This window comes from Suncus etruscus, chromosome 17 (genome assembly GCF_024139225.1).
Source record: "Suncus etruscus isolate mSunEtr1 chromosome 17, mSunEtr1.pri.cur, whole genome shotgun sequence".
Classification (NCBI taxonomy): Eukaryota; Metazoa; Chordata; class Mammalia; order Eulipotyphla; family Soricidae; genus Suncus; species Suncus etruscus.
Window position 1 is genome coordinate 61,680,347 of NC_064864.1, and position 27,027 is coordinate 61,707,373.

At 35.6% G+C, this 27,027-nt stretch overlaps 1 protein-coding gene and 1 non-coding gene across 3 annotated transcripts in view; both read left to right on the forward strand.

Moving 5' to 3' along the window:
• Positions 1-27,027, forward strand: part of ATRNL1 (attractin like 1) — a 733,758-nt gene that overhangs the window by 203,439 nt on the left and 503,292 nt on the right. For both annotated transcript variants that reach the window (XM_049764403.1, XM_049764404.1), the window contains exon 20: positions 3,463-3,556. In XM_049764403.1, coding sequence (XP_049620360.1) covers positions 3,463-3,556 — 94 coding nt within the window. The remainder of the gene's footprint in view (positions 1-3,462; positions 3,557-27,027) is intronic.
• Positions 7,135-7,241, forward strand: LOC125995287 (U6 spliceosomal RNA). Its single transcript, XR_007490835.1, has one exon. It is a non-coding gene; the product is annotated as a U6 spliceosomal RNA (small nuclear RNA).

Here is a 27,027-nt window from a genome sequence, read left to right on the forward strand (position 1 = left end):
CAAGGCAAGCATCCTACCTTCCTGTACTTCTAAATCACTTCATTCAGTATGATACTCTCCAGATCCATCTACAGAGCAGGAAATTACATGATTCCACCTTTATTTAAAGCTGAGTAGAATTCCAGCTGTGCTACATTTTGTTTATATGTACCACAACACTTGAGTTGGTTCCTGAAGGTCAGTTGTTGCAGTGGAATGAATGAAACAGCCTTATATTTACAGCATTCTCTAGCCATGTTTCTAAGGGTCTGTAAATCAACAGAGAAAACACGATCAGCCAATTTCTTATTTTTTTGGTATGTTCCATAAATCGAGAATGGTATGTGCATTTTTAAAGAAAGGGTTTGTGCAGAGGAAGGTGCAGGATGTAGGAGAGGTGAAAATAGAAGAGGACCAGGAGGCAGAAGAACAATAGTGACCATAACTGATCTACAAAGACCAATATATTCTAAAGAAAGTAATCTTTCTCAGATTGTCTACTTCAAATTAAAAGAATTATCTGTCTTTTTACTAAAAAAAAAAAATCATACTTCAGGTTGATACATGGCAATAGTTCTTTTGGAGTTTTCAGTGAAGAAAGATCAGATTGATAAGATAGTATAGATAGCAACATTTTATATTTGTATAAAAATGACCTACTATATTCTATTTCCCTTGAGTAAGCCACATATTAGTAAAAATTTAGACGTACTACAAGAAAGAATAAAAAGTTTGAAGAACACAAGACAAGAATTTAGTCATGTTATTTTAACATTTGTGTCAGGATTTTTACTTTCTTTGAGCTTTAATATTTAGCACATATATTTAATAACATTATGTATAGTTATGATAGAAATAAAAGGGAAATTAAAATGCATGAATTATTAATCTTTAGCATTTATTTTATTTTTATATTATAGATGACAATGGCATAGCATTGAAAGGAACTTAATCTGCCCTTGAAACAAGTGACTGCTTTTGGATTTCTTGTTTCTAAAGTATATTTTTATATAAAATTTATTTGAATAGACCTGATAATATATTTTTCTATATACTTTTTGGTTTTTAACTCAATACTACAGTTTTATAGGGAAATGAAATTCATGGGCACAGAAAAATCTTCACTGTTGTATGTTCAGGATATAAATCATATAAAATATTTTTGTTTACCAAAACCCGGTAAACATGTTTATCTGTATGATGCTTTTATAGTTACTTATTCAGCATACAAAGATTACCTCAAATGCTGACAACTAAACAATAATTTCAGCATTGTCAGGGAGTACAAGTTGTAAACAAATGAACTTAAAATGCATTTGTGTCATTTTAGCTTGAAGTACAGCACCTCAAGGGAATTCCACCATATGAGCTTACATAAAGAAGTACTTCAAACACATAACATTTTTGGCTTCAGAAATTTTTAACCTAGTATACAAAGAGAATTCTTTTTAAAAACCCATGTACATTTACTATTTTCCAGTTCTTCCATAAAGGATTAATTAAGGGACCGTTTTTAAAATATTAATGTGCATCCTTTGTTCTTGGCAAATTTCGAACTATAAGGCAGTGTTAGTACAAAACTCTCTACGTTAATATTAAAAAAATACAATGGCTCATTGTTGACTCTGTGGCTTGAAATGATGAGACCCAAACTTTAACAACCAAACTTTAAAATGGACCTGTTATGATTGCAAGCTGGGGTGGGGTGGTGGCGGCATGGGATGGGCTCTGGAAACAATGGTAAAGGAAGATTGATACAGGTGATGAGATTGATGCTGAAACATTATATGTCTAAACTCAGCTGTGATTAACTTTGTAAATCACAATGTTGACCAAAGGATAAAATGATATACTCATTTAATACCTGTCAGTTTTTATACTGGTATCAGGGAGTAGTTTAGAGGTGGAACATTTGCTTTTAAAATTAAAAAATTTTAAATTTACTTAAAATTAAACTAATTTTTATCAGTGGGATTGTTTAGTCACTTGATTATCTGGAGGAGCATACTCATTTTCATTAAGAAATTCTGAAAGTGCTGATAATGGGTTGAGCCTTCTCTCCTTAGACTATGAATCGATAACTGAGTTGTAGCCCAGAAATACAGGTAAAATAGTGTAAAATAATGTAAATAAGTAAATAAGTCAGAAAATAAGTCAGTAAAATAATGTGAGTGGCAGGTTCACATAGGCTGATGAAACGAAGTCCCATTTCTACTCTTGTTTAGATAAAGTAACTCAACATAAAGAGATTAAATAAATTGTCCAAGGTATATTGGTAGTTCTATGGATGTAACATATTTCTGGCTCTATAAGATGCACCTGACCATAAGATGCACTAGTTTTTAGACGAGGAAAACAAGAAAAAAATATTTTAAAGCAAATGGTGCAATTCGATACACCGTCTCCTGGGAACAACCAACCTGCGAGGCCGAAGTATATTTACAATAGGTTGTTCCACAGCTGGTTAAACACATTTGCCTAACTTCTTTTTATTAACATCAGAAAATTAAAATAATATTTAAATGCGTTTTTGTTTATATAAAAAAATAAATTCACAGCAGAGAACAAATAGTCTTAAACAGAAGCTCTATATGTGATGGTGAAAGTTCGTTAACCTGATTATTTGTACTGTGTGGTATGTCTGTGTAATAAAGAGGGCGTAACACTGTGAATGTCTAGTGGGTAGTATATGCTCTCCTTCCCTGTACTCAGGCTTCAGCTCTGAGCAGCATTCGCTCCATAAGGCGTACAGACATTTTCCCCATCTTTTGGGAGGGGAAAGTGTGTCTTATGGTACAAAAATATGGTAACTTTTGAAATAAAACTATCTGATTTCAAATTATGGTTTTGGAAATTCATTATATTAAGCAGGTGCATCTATGAGAGATAGCACAGCGGTGTTTGCCTTGCAAGCAGCCGATCCAGGACCAAAGGTGGTTGGTTCGAATCCCAGTGTCCCATATGGTCCCCCATATGGTCCCCCGTGACTGCCAGGACCTATTTCTGAGCAGATAGCCAGGAGTAACCCCTGAGCACCGCGGGTGTACAAAAAAAAGAATAATGAAATAAATAATTTAACTCCATCCTAGACTTTATTTAAAATATCTTCAGGAGTTTGGAGCTGGAGAGATGCTTTAGTACATGGGGAAAGGCACTTGTCTTGCACAATGCTGACCTGAGTTCAATCCCAGGCATCATACTGGTCATCAGGTACTTCCAGGAGTGCCCCTGAGTACAGTCAAGAATAGGCCCTGAGCACAGCTGCGTGTAGCTCCCAACCATCTCTCCATAAAGAATTAAAAACTTTCACAAATATTTTAAAAAACTTAATGCACTTCACTATAATTAAAAGAACTTTATGTGATGACCCTCATTTTTAAACAAGAGAAAATTATATACAAAAACAATAAGGCCATTTCTGAAATATGATGCATATGTTTGTGATGCAGAACATTAAAATGTCACTTTGATTTTCACTTGCAGCTTGTACATGCAGTGGCCATGCAAATATTTGTCATATGCACACAGGAAAATGTTTCTGCACAACAAAAGGAATAAAAGGTGACCAATGCCAATTGTAAGTAAAATGGCTTCGAAACTTTGTGAATTGAATTATGATTTGCACTTGTATTTTGTAATTGATTGAGGTGCTGCACTTCATGGCTTATGATGGCTCCTCATGTACATGAGTCCATTAACACAACCATTGTGTTGTGTTCTTCCTTGAGATTCTTCTTCCTTGAAATTCCCAGGACTTGTTCCTTCCATACATACCTCTGTGGGTTGAATTTTGGATGCATTTTCTTCCCAGCTTAGTATCCAGTTTAGTATCTAGTTAAGAAGCCTATTTTATAAACTATGTTGTGATGAACTTACTAATTCTCAGAAAAGATCCAATTTTTAAATATAATACTGTGATGAGTTTTTTGAAGAATAACTCATAGAATATGCTTGTCATTTTATCTCTCTGAAGACACGAATGTTCTTATTTTTTTCTGGAGAACACATTTTACATATCAGATTTGAGTTTTTATTTTTATAATTTCCTCTAGTTAGTAACTCAGATCTCTTGTTTTTTTTTTTGAACTGTTATCTTCATTGTTATTATTATCTTCATTATGATTAAAGATATAGTTCTGTATTCTTGTCAATTTTTATCCGTGGTCTTTGTCTATAATGTTTTTGTTTGTGTCTTCCCCAAAAGCATTCTTTTTCACCAAACATAACTTTAAAAGTGGTTTGTTTCATGACATTTAAGTGGGATTTTTTTCGTATTTTAATTTATACACAGTATTAAAATTATTTTTCAATTTTGATTCATATATATACAATTCATATATTTGACTCATATATATGTTATATAACATATATGTTATATATAAACATACTGTGTTTTACTCTGTTATACAAATCATACATTTCAACTATAATTGATAATAAAAGTTTTCAGGATTCTCCAAAACTATAAAAGTATACTATATAAATATATGATTAAAGAAATCTGCTAATAATGTAAAATGTTACATTTTATATGTATAAAATGTATATAAATATGTAAATATATTATAAATATAATATATAAAATGTATATAAATATATGACCAAAGAAATCTACTAATAATGAAAAACATGTTTTTTGTTTTTATGTAAATCAAATATATTATGTCTTAAAGAATTATCCTCAACAGTCTTAAATTAGAATTAATTTTTTTGACTAGGTGTTGAGGATTGCAGTTTTGGAGAATATGAGCAGTATCAGTTTTTGTTTCTTTTCCATAGAAGTTAAACTTAAAAATGAAGTCAAAGAATGGAAAATAAGTTTTATCTTTGTTAAGCGAGGAAGATAAAAAATGGCCTTAAAATAATGGTATTAAATCATAATCTGTTCAAAGACAAAAAATGCTTTCAATGATTTATACTACTAAGCTCTGGTTTTCTTAAATAGCCTATATACATTGACTCATGATCTCATGCTCACAAATATTGTACTTAGCAATTGTACTCTGTAGTTACAATTCTTGAAAATTTTTTTATAGATTTTTAGGGTTCTTACAGTGAACATAGTCATATGTATGTCATTTTGGAGTAATGGTTTTGAGTTCTTGGGGTAGATATCCAGTAGCAGAATTGCTGCATCATGGAATTTTCATTTGCAATATTTTAAGAAGTTTCTAAGTTATTTTTTTCAAAAGGCACCTATCTCACCAGTGACTAGGAGTTTCTTTCTCACCACATCCCTATTAGCACTAATTATGACTTTCTTTCTTCCTTCCTTCCTTCCTTCCTTCCTTCCTTCCTTCCTTCCTTCCTTCCTTCCTTCCTTCCTTCCTTCCTTCCTTCCTTCCTTCCTTCCTTCCTTCCTTCCTTCCTTCCTTCCTTCCTTCCTTCCTTCCTTCCTTCCTTCCTTCCTTCCTTCCTTCTTTCTTTCTTTCCTTTCTTTTTTTCATACAGACATTCTAGCTGATGTGAGGTGATATTTCACTGTTGATTTGATTTGCATTTCCTTGTGAATTAGTGATGCTGTACATTTTTCATGTGTTTGGCATCTTGGTCTTCATTGGGGTGGGGGTGGTCTATTCTTTCATCTCCAGTTTTTGATAGTTTTTGATGTGTGTGTGTGTGCGCGCGCGCGCGTGTGTGTGTGTGTGTGTGTGTGTACACATTGTTGTTAAGAATTGAAAGTTCTTTCAGTATCTTGGATATTAGTCCTTCCATGTATTTGTGTAAATGTTTCCTTCCATTCAGTAATGTGTGTTTTATTGTAAGCCCCACTACTGATACCCTGAGAAAAGAACCGATGTGAGATATGATCAACTGAAAAGTTTGGGGCTTATGGAGAGAGATAATGGGGTAACCGTGGAGGGTCTTGAAACTGGCAGAGGGATTGGCTTTAGCTGCAACTATAAAACACCTCTTTCAATAATATTGTAACTGTAACATCTAAATTAGAAAAAAAGGTGGGGTAAATTAATATAGAAAATTAGAAAAAGAAGAGTTCTTCGTTTTTATCTGTACTTCTTTTTGCTTTATTTTTCACCTCCTCACCTTTCTCCCCCAAATTATGTAATGGGCCCTGAAAATAAGCAACAAATATCTTACTTTTGTTCTGAAATGGCATCATGATTTTAAACACAGTTTTTTAAAAGAAATCTTTTTTGCATAAATGAGTTAAATATCTCATTATCCTCTTATGTTATACAGTCATGTAATATAATGCCATTTCATGAACGGTTTTAAGCCAAATAAGGTAACATAAAACTCACTGGTAAATCATAAATGCATAGTTAAACTTAGATTCTGCACCAGAAGTTTATGAACTAAGTTTATGGTGCATAAAATTTGAGGGAGAGAAACTAAATTTTAAAGAAGTTTCAGAATTCTGTTGATGATGAGTTGTTATCAGTTTCAAATTTGGTGACATTCTAGAGAAACAGTGGTAGAACATTCCCTGGCATGTGCAAGGTTCTGAATTCAGTCTCTACCCCTGCATGCTTCTTAAGTTCTGCTGGGGATAGCCTTTGTGGCTATTGATCACAAGCTGGGTGAGGACTGTGCAACTTCTGAGCACAGTTTCACTTAAGCCATTAAGCCCACATGGCTAGCCTGGACGTCACTACTATTAGCTTCAAACCCCTATAAAGACTACACTTACTAGGATACCCCCTACTAAGAAATGACACAATTTGGGGATTGTGTGGCTATAATAATAGGATTTATTCTACTTATTCTAGGAGTTATTCTAAGCACTGTGCTTAGATGAGACACCTGGCAGTGCTCAGGGCACTATATGTGGTATTGGGGACTCAAACTGGGAAACAGCCAAATGCAAGGCAAGCATCATAACCCCTGTATATAACCCCTCTCTTGCTCTGTTGGTATTTTAAGGAATTTTATATAAGCCTCACAGTGACTGCAAGGGAAATAGTGGTAGTTATTATACAAAAAATTATGTTAGTCAAAATATACAGATCCCAGAGAAATCCAAAGACACACATAAAACAGGATAAGGATCAAGAAATCTGAAACTCGATAAATAAATGAAAGATCAGTACCAAAATTAACAAACTTACAACTAGCAACTCAGTATAAATAACTTCCAACTAACAACTCAGTATAAATGGTTAAATTACTTAATAAAAAACACTGCAAAAAATTGTGCTCACTTTGGCAGCACATATACTAAAATTGGACCGATACAGAGAAGATTAGCATGGCCCCTGCTCAAGGATGACATGCAAATTCGTGAAGAGTTCCACATTTTTAAAAACAAAACAAAATAAAAAAAACACTGCAAAAACCCCCCAAAAATAAATCAAAATGAAATGAAATAAAAATCCAAGATCCAAAAACCTTTTACAGGAGATTTTTTTTACAGCAGATTTTCTTTACAGGAGATTTACTTTATTCTAAAGATACACATAAACAAAAAATGAAGGGATGGAAAAAGACATTCCAAAAAGTGGTAACTCTCCACTTCAGACAAAAAAAAATAAAAATAAAAAAAGTGAAACAAAGAAAGTCATCTTCTATGTTATAGGATTGGAATATGTGATTATATAAATTTAGCTAACAGAGCTAAAAAAGGAAATAAATAGCAATACAACAAAATAATACCTAATTTCAAAGAACCAAGAAAGAATATTAATAAAACAGTGGATTTAAACATTGTAGTCCAAATATTTATAATAGACGTATGCTGATCCTTTAACTTATCTGCAGTAGAATACATAAACTTCTCAAGTGCATATGGGACATTTTCTCAGAGAGACTGTATTTTATACACAAAACAAATCCTATAGATTTCAAGAGAATGGAGATCTTTCCAGATGTTTTCTCTCACCATAGGGTTATAAAACTATAAATCAAAAACATTAAAAATGGAAAATTAGTAAATGGATTTAAATGTAAAAGTCTCCCAAATAACCAATGAATAAGAGTAGAAACTAGAAGAAATAAAGTATTCCTGATTTGAAGAAAAAAATCTAAATTAATGGGATACATAAAGAAGATTTCTAAAAAGAATAAAATAGAATGGACTTCCAAATTTCAAGCTATGATAAATAGAGTACAGTACTATCATAGAAAAACACATCGATGAAATGGAAATTAGAAACCAAAAATAAATTCAAGTTGGGGCCAGAGAGTTAGCAAGAGTTGAGACATTTGCCTTGCATGCCGAATCCTGGCATCCCATATCGTCCCCTGAGTCTGCCAGGAGCAATTTCTGAGCATAGATCCAGGAGTAACACCTGAGTGCCACCGGGTGTGGCCCAAAAACCACACACACACACACACACACACACACACACACACACACACACACAAATTCAGGTTAACTAATATATTGCAAAGTAATAGCATTATACCAAATAAACTTAATTGGGAAAAGTCAGTCTCCAGTAAATTCTACTATGTTAATTGTATATCATACATGAAAAAATGAAACAAAATTCACTTTTCACATCACTTAGAAAAATTAACTTGAAACAAAATACTATAAGAGTTGAAACCATGAATTCCTGGAAGAAAGCATAGAGGAGAAACTTCTGGCATGTGCTTCTGCAGTTTGGGGGTTATGAAAAACTATAGTCACAGGCAAAACATTTTAAAATGGGATATACATTCAATTAAAATATTTTGTACATGATCAGATACTATTAAGTGAAAAGATGAAAATATTTGCAACAACATATCTGATTAGGAGTTGATATACAACATTTATAAGGAATTAATATGACAAAGTAGTGAAAACAGTTAAAAATTTGGCAAAATTAAGAGCAGATTTTTTTCTAAAAATAAATAAATAAATAAATGACCAGTAGGTACTAAAAATGATGTTGACATTTACAGATACTTAGGGGGAAAAAAACAAATTAAAACCACATAGAGATAACTACTTCATGCTTGTCAGAATTTCTTTCATAGAAAGCCCAGAAAAAGTATATTGGTGGTGATGTTGAGAAAGTGAGTCCTAATAATAAATAGATTGGAAACTAGTTTAGCTGCTATGGAAAACCAGTATGGGACTTACTATCAAATGGACACTAACTACTGTATAGTCTAACAGTTCCATTTTTTGAAAATTTATTCAGAAGATATGAAAAGAGTAAGACAAATAGATACTTGCAAGATGAATGCAGGATATCTGGATGTGCTTTGAGTGGTAGAGAACAGGCTTTGTATGCATGAGGTCCTGGGCTTGATCTCCCAAATCAAGAACTTTCTGGGGGCTACAAGAAAATGGCAATCAGCATTGGTCCTCAACTGGCTTGGTGTTAACTGATCCAGTGGCATGCAGCTTGTGGATCCCACCACAAAAAATATAAATAAATAATATCCAAAGAGATGCATTGACTTTATGTTCATAGCAACTTTATTTATAATATTCAAACTATGGAACAACATTTACTGACTATGACAAATAAAATAAAGGCATGTTTCTGATCAGTCCTGGATTAGATCTACTCCCACTTGCCCGGAAAAAAAATTATTTTACCAAAGTCAATAAAGTCCTCTTTTGTTTACTATAAAGTATGAAGCTCAAAGCCTTTTAGTCAAGCAAGGGAGCAGATTAACTTAAGTGGAGTGGAAACAGCACTGCTAGAACTTTTTAGGTTTTTATTATTATCTTGCAAATTAGTGCACATGAAATTTAGGGCACTGACAGTCATGGCCTCTGTATTAGAGAGGGAATTTAGGGCAATCAGGTAATAGAAGTTTGAGCTGAATTTGTTTCTTTAAACACAGTATACTTAAAGCTCTCTCTGATTATTTACTTGTCCTAGCCCCTCGTTTCCTTTCTAATCTGTGGAAGTTGAACCACCAATATAGAAAGGACCACATTGAAGGATTCCCATAGTTTTCTCCTTTATTCCAAACCCAGACAGCGTATTCAATCAATTTAGAATTCTGGAATTCTGGTGCCAAGACAAATAACAGGTGTTGAAATGGAAGAAATGAAAAATATATTTTCAGATAGGAGCTGGAATTTATTTGGAGGTGTTATGCCAGAATAATTCTCGAGGTTAAAATATGGGTAGGATTGTGATGAGATGTCACAGAAAAATATATTTTCTGTCTTGCAATCTTACCAGCTTGTCAAGGCATACTTTCATTTTCTGGTCCTCAGAAAACCTCGGATATTACATAATTTCTGAGGCAATAGGAAGTGGAAGGTAGATTGAAAAAAGATACTGAATACAAGTGCCAGTTAGGACTGTGTGAGAGGCTTCTGGGAACATTGTCAAAGTGTTATTGAAAGTGATTGGAAACAAATAATTTCAATATGTAATTTCTACCAATTTGATCAAACTATGGGAGAAATTGAGAACATAGTATAAAAGTAGTGCAACTTTAACACCTATAAGTGAAATTCAGTATACTATTTATAAGTGGATACTGCTATTTATGATACTCATTTTTTTCTTTTAAAAACCTGAAATATTTTCTTGTGTTACTAATTGGTACTGGGGTTTTCTGAAATAATAAGCATGTTTTTTTACATTCTGGACACAATTAGACATGATCAACTTTCAGTTTGGATAATAGTTGTATTTGTAGAAAATTTGGCTTACATTATATAAGCTTGTTAAATGGCTTGTATGTGAAATGAAGTTAGGCATCCAGGCTCAAATAATTAGGAGTGAAAGGTTGTTTATTTGTCATTTTATTCAAAAGTTATGTGGGGAAGTGGGTGAATGGTTTGATCCCTGGCACCACATGACCTCCTAAGCAGCACTAGTGTGGCCTGGGGACTCAGACACCCCAGGGGCTTACCAATACTGCATTGTCAGGCCAGCACTGAACTACTGGCCCAGTTCATCAAGGATTTCTGCGAGTGACCCCAAATCCTTCTGAACACCAGTTGAAAGGCTCCTAAAGGAAAATAAATTCATGTGGAATTTGGATCTGGTTCTTGTTTTGTGGGATTGCCTTGAGTATTCAGGATACTTTCCATCCTGAACCTTTCTTTTAGATCTTTTCCTAACTTTTCCTTGAGAATGCCACAATTACAGACATAACTATTTGTTGCCAATACATTTACTGTCATTGATAATCACTAATCTAATTCATCTTTATTATACTTTATATATCTCTCCCCCACCAATAATCCTTTGTAAGCCAAAAACACCAACAAAATACAAATTAAAAAAAAACCCAAACAAATTCCTCTTTTGGTTTCATTTATTTCACATAAGCTCTTACAGTAATTTTCTGACTTTTGTAGAAAATAATATACTGATAGAATTATTAGAAATTAGAAATTTCTAACAAAATTAGAAATTTTGTTCATTAAAAATGAAAGGACTTGGGGCCGGGCGGTGGCGCTAAAGGTAAGGTGCCTGCCTTGCCTGCGCTAACCTTGGACGGACCGCGGTTCGATCCCCCGGTGTCCCATATGGTCCCCCAAGCCAGGAGCAACTTCTGAGCACATAGCCAGGAGTAACCCCTGAGCGTTACCGGGTGTGGCCAAAAAAAAAAAAAAAATGAAAGGACTTATCCAGGACCAGGTTTTAGGTTTTTTGGCTTCATTTTATTTTGCAGTTATATCCAGTAGCGCTCAAGGACCATGCAGAGTCTGAGTTGAACCTGGATGTAAGCAGTATGTGTGTTCATATCCTCTCAGTCATCTCCCAGCCCAGGATTGCTTTTGATCCCCAAGGGTTTAAAAATAGAATTGTTCAAAGGAATTTGGAATTATGATTACCCAAGAACATAGGTCCATGTTTGCTAAGTAGAATCCTTTGAGTTCGTAAATTTCCTCTTTCTTACCATTTACCTTTTTTCTGATCACCACTTCTTCACAGCTCTCTTTATGGCTTTTTTTTTTTATTATTATTGTTCTCATGATCAATTTGAAGGACAACATTCTGGTTTGCGGAGATGAGTGCTTTAGACTTGGTTAAACAACATTTTGCCCCCCTCTGTCCAACATTCCAGGCAACTATGCAATGACAGTCCTTGATGTACTTTGAGAATTACTGCTGCAGGAAGATGCTATTTCTGAGAAGTTTTTCTGTCCAGGTAGCTTTAGGGCAGGAATAGTTAAAATTATTGCTTTTTTCCCCTCTCAGATTTTATTTATCTTATTGTGTGGTGAGTGAGGCAGAGGATAATGTCAATGTCTTTTTCATTTAAGAAAAATAACTTTCTCTTATTTATTAATCATGTGGGTTTGGGCCACATCCAGCTGTGCTCAGAGTTTACTGCTGGTTCTATGCTCAGGGATGACTGGTGGCAGGGCTTCAGAGATCACCTGCTGTGCTAAAGATTGAGCTGAGGTCAACTGCCTACAGGCCTTGTATCTTAACTCTTTCTGCTATTATCATACTGCCCCAAGCTTCTTTTCTAGACTCATTTTGACATAAAGGAAGAGTTTTATAAAATAAATATAAAATGACTGTATCTTAAGACCTTTGTTTTTCCCAATTACTTTTTTTAAGTTTTCTATATTGGGAATTGGGAAAATACACTCTTATTTTTGTGTTTCAATTTGTGTTGTTATAAATGGGTGTGTAAAAATTCTTTGATGTACAATCAATTTTTCATAAGATAACAAGATGGGCTAGTGTGATAGCCCAAGGATTAAGGCATTTGCCTTATATGGGCTGACCTCTTCTCAGTTCCCAGGACTACATATGGCCCTTGAGCACTTCCTGTCTGGCCCTGAAACAGAATATTCCTGGAATATACCTGGTATGGTCCCATATTGTCCCCACATCCCACAATAAATAATACATACATATATATATGTATATATGTATAATACCCTTCATAAGGGTAGTTGGGAAAGTAGCAGGTGTATTTAATTTTCAAATGCTAATACTAAATATTATTAGTAATTTTCCAGTCATTCCCCCTCTCCCACACACACTGCTCTTAAATTGTTGATCAGATCTTTGATTTATTTCCACTAATAGCCCTATCAAATCTCAAAATATCAATTTAGGAAGCATGGTATATTCATTCAGTTTATGCTTTTCCTCCTTGAACCCAGATTAGTGTAGAATACTTAACTTTCAGGAATATACTTTCCTGGTAAGAAGTTCAACTAGAGAAAAAAATAAAAACTTTTCACCCCCTTAGGTCAAGTAAATGAGTTGTTTTTGAGACTTTGTTCCTGAATTTAAGACTATTGGGTTTTAAGAGTGTTTCTTGGAATTAAATCTCTCATCAGTCTTTCTGAGCCAACAAACACATCATCCTTTTGTATTAGATTGAGTTTCATTTTGCTGTCAATTGTAGAAACTTTTTGAACACACTAGTCTTTATTTCCTAGATTCTATTACAATTTTCCAGTTAGGTTGAAGGTAATATAATTGGGTTCTCACCAAGAGGCATAAACAATGTCCTTCTCCAGGCTCCTGGAAAACTCCTGTACCACATGTATTCTTTGTGCTATCTCATAATTCAGTGGAGAGAAAGAGGAGGACCTATAAGATGATGGTCCAGGCCCTGGAAATCTTCACTGAGCAAGACCCCTTTAGCAATGCCATCATCCTGGATCTTAATACTGCAGTCAAACTTATTTTTTTTTCTTTTTATTTGTTTTGATTTGTATTTTTTCAACTATACCTGGCAATGTTCAGGGATAACTACTAGCTCTGGCATCAGGAACCACTTCTGGTGGGCTCAGGGGCCATTAGGGATGATGGAGACTGAACAGGAGTGATTTTGTGCCAGCCAAGCACTTTCTCTGCTGTGCTCTCACTCTAACCCAACAGTCATATTGTGTAGAACTGAGATGTTTGTTGAAGAAGTTAACGTTCCATACTTGAGTAATTAGTGCTCCCTTGATGCTTGCTTCTTATCCTCATTCACTTTTATTTGACAACCTTTAAATGACTTGCAAGTGTCACTTTTAGAGTTAGATTCTTAAACAATCTTGGGGTACTTAGGGTCAGGTTTTCCTTAGAATTTTTAAAATTTTTTATTTTTAATTATGAGAACAATGATACAAAGAGGACAAGGTAAAGTTACAGTGGAAGGACAATCACCCATAAACAGAATTCTCAGGAGAAATCCCCTTGATGACGCCTAAATATTGAACTTACAGTCAAAGAACATTAAGAAAAATAAGGCAGAACCCATGTACAATTACTTTGTCCACAAGTCCCCAGATTGTATTACATTATAATATTTTTAGCAGTACACAAAGCACTCTAAAGCCATAAAATTTATGTGACTCCTTAAACATTGAAGGCATAGTATTTTTTTATATTTTCATGCACATGCATATTGGTTTAACTTAACATCAAAAGTTTAAGAGGTTTTTTAAGGGTTAGAGTCAAAGGAGCACAGTAAAAATGGTGTTAGAGTGTCAAATGTTGTTTGCATAGGCCCACCAAAATATGGGGGACATGGAAAGAAAAAGCCTTGGTCTAAATACAAGGAGACCCTATCCCTGAAGTTTCCTGGCATAAGACCAACTCTAGGCTCTAGGCAAACTAGTTTGTTCAATCCAAGTCATTGTCTGTAGTGCCAGTACAGTTTTATTTTTTGCACAGTCTCTATTGTTGGCATCAGGTTTCTGTATTAAAGATCCTGGAATCTGCACATCCTACATTCAAGTCAGGCTGTTGTGGAGTATCCTCTAGTTTCACCTCACAATTAAGGGGCAATACAGAAAGCCCAGTCCAGTAAGCAGGTCATTGTTGTTTTTAAGTCTTCTCAGTGTTAAGGGAAGTTTCTTTTGAGTGGGTCGATGTCAGAGCAGCGGTAGGGTCTTCTCTGGTAGAGGATTGCCTCCAGGTGATATTATAGACAACCTTGGATGTTTTGTAGATGTCTTCCCTAGATCAGGGGTGAATGGAGAATGCCCATTCTTCTGAGGCCTGTGCCTGGTCATTATGTCAATATTCAGAGTGTAAGGTCCCATTGCACTACAAGATTTGTGTGTTCCCATGTCTATTAGATAAGAACTTATTTGTATGTATAGTATTTTCCCGTTTTAATGTGCCTAAGCAAACAAGAAATAAAGCCACGTGGTGTTATCAGAGTATATGGGGGCGTAAGAACACATCCAACAATACCCATGACTTGGTTCAAACATAAGCATTAAACTGAGGGACTTTTTCACCAAATTCCCTATTGAACAGTTCACAAAGAGAGGAAAAGCTGAAAAAAAAAAAAAAAGGGGGCGGGGGAAATCGTCAGTGTATAAGAAAATATTCAGCAAGAGTTATAGCCGTCAAAGAAAACACACATAAAATGTTGAAAAGACATACGTGTACATTCTATGCCTTTTGGAATAGTTTGGGGGGTGTTAACTCCAGGGCACCACTATGGTCTGTGACTTAGGATTCTACAGTACTTAAGTTAGAAAGGGTAAATGTGGAGTAATGATGATAGAGGGTGAGAGAGTTAAAAGAAAAATGATCTTTTTAGGGGTGTGCGAAAGGGCAGAGTATAAAATGGACATTCTGCATACACAAAAACATAATTCAATGATAGTGAGAACTATTAATGTATCTTGTGCGCCCCCGCGCGGTTTTGAAAATATAGACTGGTAAGAGATTACCAGTGACTGCTTTAGTGCAACCCACAAATAAAGCCTAGGGCAACCTTCAAGCTCTGCTGAGGGACCCACCTCGCTGGCTTGCCCAGGCATGTGGCCCCGGGAAGCCCTGGAGATCTGGAGCAAGGCGGTAGAGGGATGCTGGGGTCACCCAAGTCCCGCCCCCCTCACCCCGGCCTGGTTCAGAAGGCCTCTGGCATGGGGGAGGCCTGCCGAACCCCACGCTGGTAGAGACTCCTGGCTCCCAGGAAGGAAAGAGAACCTTCAAGAAGCTGGGAGGCCAGAAGTTCAGGGCCCCCACCCAGACCTCCCTAAGGAGTTCCTTAGAATTTTGATTGTTTCTTTAGCACTTTGCACCTTTTCATCTCTTATTACTTAGAGAGTGATTCTCGAAGGTTCTCTTTTTAGGAAACTATAAACATGAACCAACTTGACTGCTATATTGATATCAGAAATTACAAAGATGCTTCAAGTTTAGCTGGTTAAAATAAGTATTAATACTATAGACTTGAGGCTGGAGAGATAACACAGTAGTGTTTACCTTGCAAGCAGCCAACGACCCAGGATCTAAGGTGGTTGGTTCGAATTCCGGCATCCCACATGGTCCCCTGTGCCTGCCAGGAGTTATTTCTGAGTAGATAGCCAGGAGTAATCCCTGAGCACCGCCGGGTGTAACCCAACAAAACAAAACAAAACAAAATACTATAGACTTGTTAAATTATCAGTATTAAAAATGTATTAAAGAAAGAATATGAGAGAGAGATGCCTGTCATAGAGGCAAGTGTGATGGGAAAGGGCAGGAGGAAAAGTGGGACATTGGTGGTAGGACATGCTCATTGGTGAAGGAGTGGGTGTTGTATCATTGTATGACCGAAACTCAATCATAAGCAACTTTGTAAGTGTCCCTCATGGTGATCGAATTAAAATTTTATTAATCAAAAATCAAAAGGTATACAATGAACAGACTCATTTTGGATATAAGATAGGATATATTTCAAATTGCAAACAAATACAAAATAAAATATATATTCCAAAGAAATGGAACAAAATATATTTTGGTCAGTCTTCTTCATTATTAATAGTTATCTTGAAATATCAAAAGATAAAATACTCATAGTATTTTTAGACTTAACCTTATGTGAAGAAATAAATTGTTGCAAGTTTCAACATTTTAATGCAGAAAATATATCTGTAGATGTTTTATCAAAATGTGGATGCATTTCAAATGCATGTTTTATAAGATGAATTACACTTGTATGTCAGTTTGATTCATTTGTGCTGGCCCCCGTGCAGTGCCTGTGTGTATAGTTTAGTATTTTTGTTTCTAGGGAAAAAAGATAAATGATTGAAAATAGTTCATTGTAATCTTCCTAAAACAATTTTTTTGTCTTGCTTTGACATTTGGCAGATGCAATTATAATGTCTTTTCTATTTTTGTTACTGTTTTTTTTCTCTTCTTCGCTGCTATCATTATTGAAGTCGTCATGATCAGAGTTAGCATATTTTGAACCCTACTAAATGCCTGTCTGCAGGCAGAACACTTGTGTTTACAACAATTCCATGAAATAGGGAATATTGTTATCCTCATTTTATTGTACAAGAAATTGAAACATACAAAAGATAATTTGTTTAGGTCTCAATCTAATTAGTGTTAGAGTAGGTTTTCTTGAACTGAAATTTCTGTGCTCTTTACCAATTATTTACCCTTCATTTCTCCATTAAGGATAATTGGGAAGATGAGAATTAAGGCATTCTTTCAAGATTGAAAACAATTTCAGTTCTTGTCAGTGAATATATCAGTGATATTTGTGAGCTGCATATCATGCTTTTAATATCTATGTTGTTGTAGAATATTTTCTGAGTTAATAAAAATTTAATATTTTTAGATGGCAGAAATTCTTTTTCAAATAGGGAATGAGTTACATAATTATGAGCTAATTTAATTTCTATAATTATAAAGATAATTTCACAATTACATGTAAGTATTACAACTTGTTCTCTGACCACAGTCTTCAATTAATTGCTCTTTGTATAGTTTGCATTTGTTTGAATTGATTTTTTTTTTAATTTTTGGGGATGGGCTCAGGAATTATTCCTAGATCAGTGCTCAGGGATCATACCAGGGCTACTATATTGGTTGCTTGGAATTGAACTCAGGTAGGCCATGTATAAGGTAATCATCCTACCTGCTGTACTATCTTTTCAGTCTCACAATTAATTCATTTGCCATGATGATACTCTAGTTATCCATGTTTTAAAACAATTTATTAGTCATTTAACTTGTTCTTTTATCAGTGATTTTAAAAGTTTTTAATTTTACCTTTATTTTAATATATAAATTAATTTGTCTCTTCATTTGTTTTTTTTTTTTTTTTTTTTTTTTTTTGGGGTGGGCACTACTGGCTGCTCTCAGGAGTTACTCTTGACTCTGTGCTCAGAAATTGCTCCTGGCAGGTGATTGAACCACTGTCTGTCCTGGGTTGGCAGTGTGCAAGGCAAACTTCCTACCACCACGCTATCTCTCTGACCCCCTTAATTTGTCACTTTAAAATTATTTTCATTGAATTGTTTTGTAAATTGAGAATTTTAAAATATTAACACTAATTTTTAGAAGAGTTAAAGAGTAGCAGCAATGTTGACCAGCAAGTAGATTTTTTATAAATAATTTTTACTTTGACCAAAATGAATAACAAATCTTTCACAGTAATATTTAGGTACCTAGTGACATTGAATTAGGGGCATTCCCACTACCAGTGTTGTCCTCCCTCCATCCCTGTTCCCTGCATGCCTCCCATATCCTCCTCCTTTATCCCCCCTCCTGGGCTGCTACAGTAAGTGCTCCCTTCTGTGTCTAACTTGTTGTAGATTGGGCATCAATCTGTTGTCGTTAGCTTTGGATTTGGTGTTTGATTCTGATCATTTTTTAATTTTTATTCCATATATGCCTGTTTGGTCTTGGTACCATCCATTATTTCCTCCTCAGTTTATGAGGCAGAACAAGATGATTCAAGTTATGTGGTTCTGTTTGAAAGAAAGAAATAGAAAAAAGGGGGGAGGGAATCAAACAAACAAAAAACCAGGAGGAGTCCATCTAGAGGTTATATATATCAATTTAAGAGAAGAGAGGGAGAAAAAGGAAGAAAAACACAACAAAAATACAAAAAAGTAAAAACAAAAATATACCCAGACAAACAAGAAAACAAAAACAACAATAACAACAAAAAAAAACAGAAAAAACAACAACAAAAAACCATTAAAAAATCAAACAAAAAAACCTTAGTAAAGCACCACAGCAGTAAAGACAACAACCAAACAATAACCACAATCCTGAAATAAAAACAAAACTAAAAAAATAATTGTGCCCCAGGGGCCGGGCGGTGGCGCTGGAGGTAAGGTGCCTGCCTTGCCTGCGCTAGCCTAGGACGGACCGCGGTTCGATCCCCCGGCGTCCCATATGGTCCCCCAAGAAGCCAGGAGCAACTTCTGAGCACATAGCCAGGAGTAACCCCTGAGCGTCACAGGGTGTGGCCCAAAAACCAAAAAAAAAAAAAATAATTGTGCCCCCCCTTTTTTTTTTGGCATAGGCACAGTGAATACTAGGGAGATTAGAAAGGGATTTCCCTTGAACTAAGAGATACAGTGTTTCTCCGCCCTTGAAGCATACTATTGTGGAAATAACTACAGGCTCCATACATGTTCTTTTACTCTCCCCTAGGTCTTTGTGTGGTGTCTGCAAACTTTCTGCTCAGTTGTAGATGATAAAATCAGGCCTCTGTAACTAGAGATGTTGGTATTTGTACAGGTCGTAGGGTAAAGCCTAGAATGGAGTCTTTCTTTATGGTTCTAGAAGTTCTGTTTCTTTACTGTTGTTTTAATCAGACTTCTGTAGTTGGTGGTCTTGGCTTTTACACTGATCCTAGGACAAAGCCTAGGATAGAGTCTTTTATTATGTTTCCAGAAGTTTTGCTCAGTTACAGTTGTCTCAGTCAGACCACTGGAATTTGAGATCTTGGTTGTTGTACAGATCATGGGCCAAAACCAAGGCTAGGGTCTTTCTTATTGCTCCCAGGATATGTTTTGTCCAGTCATGGTTGTCACAGTCAGTCTTCTATAGTTAGCCATCTGGGCTTTTGCACAGATCAAAGGATGGTGTGTCTTCTATTTTCATCTTATCTTTAGATGACTAGATAAGACAACCTGTTCTTACATCAAGTTGTTGCCATTTCCTCATTGTCAGGATGTCATATCAAAATTGGCGCATATTAGGATAAAAAGGGGGTGGGGAGAAAAAAACTGGCGCATATTGGTGTCAGAGCAGTATTAAGAATATTGAAGAGGGAGTTTGGTTCCTGGAGCTGTTGCAGAGAACTGTATCGGTTCTATGTCTGAGTGCTAGGGATCAGGGTTGGACAGTCACTGTCTAATCACATGGAGCCTAAGTTGCATCCACATGACAAATGTTCAAGGTGGGAGGTGCCCCTGTATTGTAAAATATATAAGTTCTTATCACTAGTAGATAAGAGCTCATTTCTATACATAAAATTTTCCCCTTTTTAGTATGCCTTTGCAAAAAGAAATGGTACTATATTATATTATCGGTGCATTTGGGGGTGAGAGTGTCAGGCTCCATCATCTGTGTCCTGGTTTTGACCTGAGCTTTTATTCCAGGCAAGACTTTTTCTTGTAGGTTTTTGCAGCAAGTAGATTTTTAATTTCCCATAAAGGCCCTTCCCTCCCCACGACCCCACATGCTTAATTTCCCACCACTGAGAGCCCTCACCAGAGGGTTCTCAAGCTATAATTTATGAACTTCCATCAACATCCTCATCCTAAAGTTCAGAGTTCAGATATGGATTTTGACAAATATTTAATGACTTTCATGAATCATTATAAAAGATTGTTTTACTTTCATGTATTTTGTAACTCTCTTGTTTATCCCTCCCTCTTTAATTTATGTCAATAACCGACAATGATCGTTACTGTCTTCATAGTTTTTCCTTTCCTAGAAAATTCATGCAGAACTGGAATCATATAGAGTATAGTTTTAGATTGGTTTCTTTCTGTTAGTAATATGCATGTCATTTTCCTCATCGTCTTTTCATAGTTTAATAGCTTATGTATTATTAAATTGAAGTTGTCCTAGAAGTACCACACTTTATTTATCTAGACAACTACTGAACAAAAGCTGCCAAAAGCATCATTAATGTACATATTCCTTCCTTCTTACCTCCCTCCCTCCCTCCCTTCATTTCTTCCTTTCTTCCTCTCTCCTTCCCTCCCTCCCTATTTCCTTCCTTCCTTCCTTCCTTCCTTCCTTCCTTCCTTCCTTCCTTCCTTCCTTCCTTCCTTCCTTCCTTCCTTCCTTCCTTCCTTCCTTCCTTCCTTCCTTCCTTCCTTCCTTCCTTCCTTCCTTCCTTCCTTCCTTCCTTCCTTCCTTCCTTCCTTCCTTCCTTGCCCCCTTTCTTTTCTCCATGCCTCCTTCCTTTCCTCCATGCCTCCTTCCATCCCTCCTTGTCTCCTCTCTTTTCCTCCCTCCCTTTCTCCTTTCCTCCCTTCCTTCCTTCTTCCCTGTTTTAATCTCTTGGGTAAATGCAAAGGAGTACAATTACTGAATCATATTCTAGTATGATTGGTTTCATACGAAAAAATTAAAATCAGGACTAGAGTCTTAGCATAGTAGTAGGATGTTTGCCTTTCATATGGCTGATGCAGGATGGACACAGCTTTGATCCCTGGCATCCCATATGGTCCCCCAGGAGTGATTTCTGAGCACAGAGCCAGGAGTAACCCCTGAGCACTGCTAGGTGTGACAAAAAGAAAGAGAGAAAGAAAGAAAGGAAGGAAGGAAGGAAGGAAGGAAGGAAGGAAGGAAAAAGAAAGAAAGAAAAGAAAAGAAAGAAATAAAAGAAAAGAAAGAAGAAAGAAAGAAAGAAAGAAGAAAGAAAAAGAAAAAGAAAAGAAAAAAAGAAAAAGTCAAAATATCTTGAAAGCAGTTGTGCCATATTTATATCTATACCAGCAATGGATGTATGAGTTCCTTATGTCTTATTTTCTTCATATATTTTAACATTTGGCATTGTCAGTGTTATAGATTTGGGTCACTCTAATAGTCCTGTAATGTGTTACCTCATGTTGTGTTTTTTGTTTGTTTTGTTTTGTTTTTGTTTTTGGGTCACACCCGGCTTTGCTCAGGGGTTACTCCTGGCTTCATGCTCAGAAATCACTCCTGGCAGGCTCAGGGGACCATATGTCATGCAAGGCAAATGCCCTACTTCCATGCTCTCTTTCCGGCCCCCCTCATTTTATATGATTATTTGCCACCGTGTATTCTTTGTATCAGTGTATGTTTTTGACCTTTGTTGAATTTGGTTCATTTTCTGTCTCTTTTGGTGACACGAGATAGTTTTTATTGAAATAACTTTATTTTAGAGAGATGGGAAGGGGGGTACATGTTCAAGAGAGGATGTTTGCTTAAGCTTTTCTTCTTGCTATGAATTCATATTGGTTGTTTAGGGGTGTATTAACAAAGTACACCTAAAACATAAAAATGTATGTAACTCTGTAATCCAATATTACCTGTATATATATTTAGATGACAGTACTTTATCAGGCAAGTCTTTTACTTTTTATGTTTTTCCCTTTTATGGCAGTATTTCCTTTTTCTCTTTTTTATTTCTCTCTATTGTGGAGGAATTATACTACAATACATCAGTGCTCAGGGATTATTCCTGGGCCTGTGGTCTGGGATCATCTCTGGCAGTGTTCAGGGGTTCATATGTGATGCCAGGGATGAATTGAGATGAACAACATGTAGGGCAAGCTCCTTACCCCTATATTATCTCTCTATCTCTTATACCTATATTCTTTGGTCTAGTCTTTTGACTCAATGTGACAAACTGTTTATAAAACAGTTATTTCAAGCTTTAAATGCTCAAACTCTGATTTGTACCACCAGTGTGACCTTCCCTCCACCAGTGCTCAGTTTCCTGCCCACCAACCCTTCTAGTTTCCTTGCAGGCATAAACAGATTTACTTCATACTATTTGTTATAACACAAAGGCAAATGGAATTATAAAAACTTAGATTAAAAAATTCAATTTGTGATTATTGTTAAATTGTTTTAGTGGGTATTCACTCAGTCAGGCACACTATTACAGTTTAGTCCAATACAGACCAAGATTTGTTCACTGGAGGCTTAGTCCATGCAATGGGGACTCCAAGAACTTCAGCAGAGAGCAGTGGCCTCACGAGCCATTTTATTTGGCATTTTTGAAAATCCTTCTGATTTATGCTCAGTTTTACATATTAGACTTTTGGGGCACACATACAGCCTGGCATCACGTACAATAAGGACATTGGAGCTACAGTACATTGAGGACATCAGAAGATAAGAAGATCACCATGGTTACATCAAAGGAAGTTGATTACAACAAGCATATTAGGAGGTACATGCATATCATGATATCTTATCAGCATAGCTACAGGGAGTTTTTTAAAATCATCAATTTATTAGCTTGTATGAAAGAGGAAACTCATCTTAAGTGCAGACTATCTTTAAAAGTTTCCATCCACAGGCAAAATCATTTCTGTAGAGCACATATTATAAATCAATTATTAATCAAAGATTCATATCATAGATGTCCATTATAACAATATCTCATGATCTTACTGAAGTCATTGTCTGAAGATACACTGTTCTGGATTGTGCCAGTTGAGCCTTCTCTTTTGTGGTTTAGGCTCATTGAGCTTGCTGGTTTTCTATGTAACTTTTTCATCAGATTTCTGTGATCCTACTGGGCTGACAGTACTATGAAATTTAGAGGTGTCCTGCAGCTTGGTAAGGTTCATTTGTGGAGTTTGCTGTTTCTATGTTGGACCATGTTGGGCTGTGGTTTCTGGATGCTGTGACTTCAGGCAGAAAATGGAATTTACCTGCCCCCATTTAGAGGAGAAGGCCCTGGAATTGACAGTTTGCATAGGAGGATGTGGTGTCATGTTCTTTGGAAGATTAGTTGTGGAGATGAACTGTTTCTCTACTAAGAAGTTGGAGGGATCGAACAGAGGCTGCTGGGTTTGCTCGTGTGGAGGAAATGGGTTTGTATTTGTGCATTGGAGGGGAATTTATCAGCCCCATTCCAAGAATACCTCAGAGTTCTTAGTTTTTAATTAATTAATTTTCCCCTGTGATTTTCCAATATTCCAATAAGGAATTAAGGTATTTATGAAATGACTCAGCATCCTGTAGTTCCATTCTTCTCTGATTCCATCTTTTTAAAGTTGTCTTCAACACACTTGCTTATTTTTTCATTCCATAGTGGACCCTGAAATCCAAAAATATTTTAATTTAGCGATTATAGCTCCTGGTTGGGGTACTAACCTCTGTAGTGCTGGGTACCAAATCTGGGATGACTGCATGCTAGGCAAATGCCTTAATCATTATATTCTCTCTGGTCCTTATAAGATTTATGTTATAAGATTTTTGTGTTTCTTTATACCAAAAAGAAAGTGAAACTTGGTTGTTTTATCTTGCATATATTATTTTATAATTTATTATAATACAACTTTATTTGTTAACTCTCAGCATTTAAAATTTTTTTCCTATAAAATCTTTATTTAAACATGATTACAAGCATGATTGTAGTTGGGTTTTAGTCATAAACAGAACACCCCCCTTCACTAGTGCAACATTCCTACCACCAATGCCCCCCTCCCTCCTTCCCAACACTTGCCTGTATTTGAGACAGGTGTTCTACTTCTCTTACTTATTAAGATTGTCATGATAGTTGTTAGTGTAGTTATTTCCTTCACTGCACTTATCACTCTTTGTGGCAAACTTCATATTGTGAGCCAGTCATTCCGGCCCTCATCTCTATTGTCTCTGGGCATTATTACCATATGTCTTTAATTTTTCTTAAAACCCATAGATAAGTGAGACTATTCTGCATCTATCTCTTTCTTTCTGACTTATTTCACTCAGCATAATAGATTCCATGTAAATCCATGTATAGCAAAATTTTATGATTTCATCTCTCCTGACTGCTGCATAATATTCCATTGTGTATAAAATGTCTGTATTGATAATTCAATTACATGCTCCCATTCTTTACTTTCTGAGAAGAAAAAGTTTGTCTCGTGACAAGCTAAAAAATATGTCTATTTGAAAATTTACATATTTAGAGATAAAGGGAAAAACTATGTTTAAATACTTCGGAATATGAATTTAGGGCCAGAGTAATAACACAATGGTAGGGCATTTGCCTTGCATAGGCTGATTCAGGATGAACTGTGGTTCAATCCCCAGCGTCCCATATGGTCCCCCAAGCCAGGAACAATTTCTGAGTGCATAGCCAGGAGTAACTGGGTATGACCCCAAAACCAAAAATAAAAGAAAAGAAAAAAGAAAGAAAAAAAGAAAATGTGAATTACTTTATCTTATTTTTTAGAAAGTTATGTTTTTAATAATATATGATTATTCTTATAAGTGGTGTTACATATACGTATATATAATATACACACACATATATATATAAATGGTGTTACTTTTTTAAGGACAAAGGAAAATTCTATATTTAGATACTTAGAAATATAAATGTGCTTTAGCTTGATAATTTTTTAAAATGATATTTGTAATATAATAGAATTATTATATAAATGGTGTTATTTAGATGACATGTAATGGCAATATTTACCTTTTCAAGGTCCCTAATAAATATTTTAGCTCTAATTTGTTTTCTTCAAAGGCCTTGCTTCTTTGTCTGGTTTTCTTAGTGGGAATAGAGGATAATTGTTTATTTACTTAGAAATAAAAGCACTTTGAAGTTGTGTCTTTAGTTAAGATATACAGATTTCAGAGAACTTTTAATATGTCTCAACCTGGGAATGTTCTTGTCTGTTGTTTTATGACTAGGTGACAAGTATTAGAATGTCTTTGTATGCTCACTATGAGATATGAAGAAGTAAAGAAATATGTAGCTGTGTTAACACTGCATGCATTGCAGGGTGGGGAGAAAAATGTATATCCTGAGTAACAAATGGGCCTGAGGCCATGTTGCCTCAGTTTCTTGGGACTAGGGCTGGATAGAGGCAAGGTAGGGTTCTCTTGATCTTCTCTTTGCAGGGGATCCTAATTTGGGGAGTCAGGTGGCAAACCCAAGTAAGAAACAGGGTCCCAATGTCAGTTTCTACTATATTAATTGTATATATAGACTTTTCCTTTTACTTCCTCTTTACCTTTTAGAATCTGAATTTGAGTTTGATTACTTGAGGATCAAGTAATTTAGTCCTCAAACATTTTATAATATCAACTATACTGGTGGTTTGTTTTCATAATTCAAAGAAGTAAATGTTACAGTATTTTATAATGAAAAATTTTGTGTTACCATAAAGTCATGATAGTCCTAAAGTTAACTACCATGCTTTCTGCCTTCTTTTTGTATTCATACAATTCTCTCTTTCCCTTTTGGTTTGAGCTGGGCCTGTGGTTTGTGGCTAACACAGGCTGTCCTGGTCACGTGATTTGGTGAAGGTGATGGTATGTCACTCCCTTTGTTGTGCTCTAAGTCTGTGTCTGACTGGACAAAGTTAGGCACTCACCCATTATGAAGAAGTACAGCTGAGGACAGCTACTGGAATAGTGAAAATAAAAAGCCTTCAGTTTGTTTATTCCAGAAAAGTAAATTCTGCTTAACAAACCAAGGAAGCTTAGAAGCAGACAATTTCCTAGTCAAGCCTGTGGTGTGGAATTAATAGATCCAGCTCAGACCTTAGCTGCAGCCTTACAGTGAAGCTGGTTCCAGAGAACATCACGGCTTTATTCTACTCAGGCTGAATCAGAAAACCCAACTAGACTGTGCCTACACTCTAACCTCTAAGAACAGAAAATAGCAAATGTGTGTTGCATAAAGTCATTCAGTTTGTGATAATTTGTCTCTTAGCAGTATATTAAGCAGTACACATACATACAGTCGCTTTAAAAATCTTATTTACAGGGGTTGGAGAGATAGCATGGAGGTAAGGCGTTTGCCTTGCATGCAGAAAGTTGGTGGTTGGAATCCTGGCATCCCATATAGTCTCCTAAGCCTGCCAGGATTGATTTCTGAGCATAGAGCCAAGAGTAACCCCTGAGCGCTGCCGGGTGTGACCCCAAACCAAAAAAAATCTTATTTACAATAATATTCATAAATATTTATGAAAAAGTTATATAGATATGCACTTTTTTAGTGGTTTTAGGTTATGAAGATAAGCTCTCCAGATAGGTATAAAAATTGCGCATTCTAGAGATTTTTTGAGGGGAGCTGGAAGTGCTCAGGACTCATCCTTAGCTCTGAACTCAAGTTTTACTCCTGGTGGTCCTTGGAGGACCATATGAGATACCAGGACTAGACTTCTGGATGGTATGTGCAAAGGAAGTACCTTAGCTTCTGTATTATATGGGTCTGAGATGTGCTTTCTTGAGCAATTAAAATAAGTTAAACAAGGCCAATAAAACTCTAAAAATGTTTATTTTTATTTAAATATGAGTCTTGGTGATT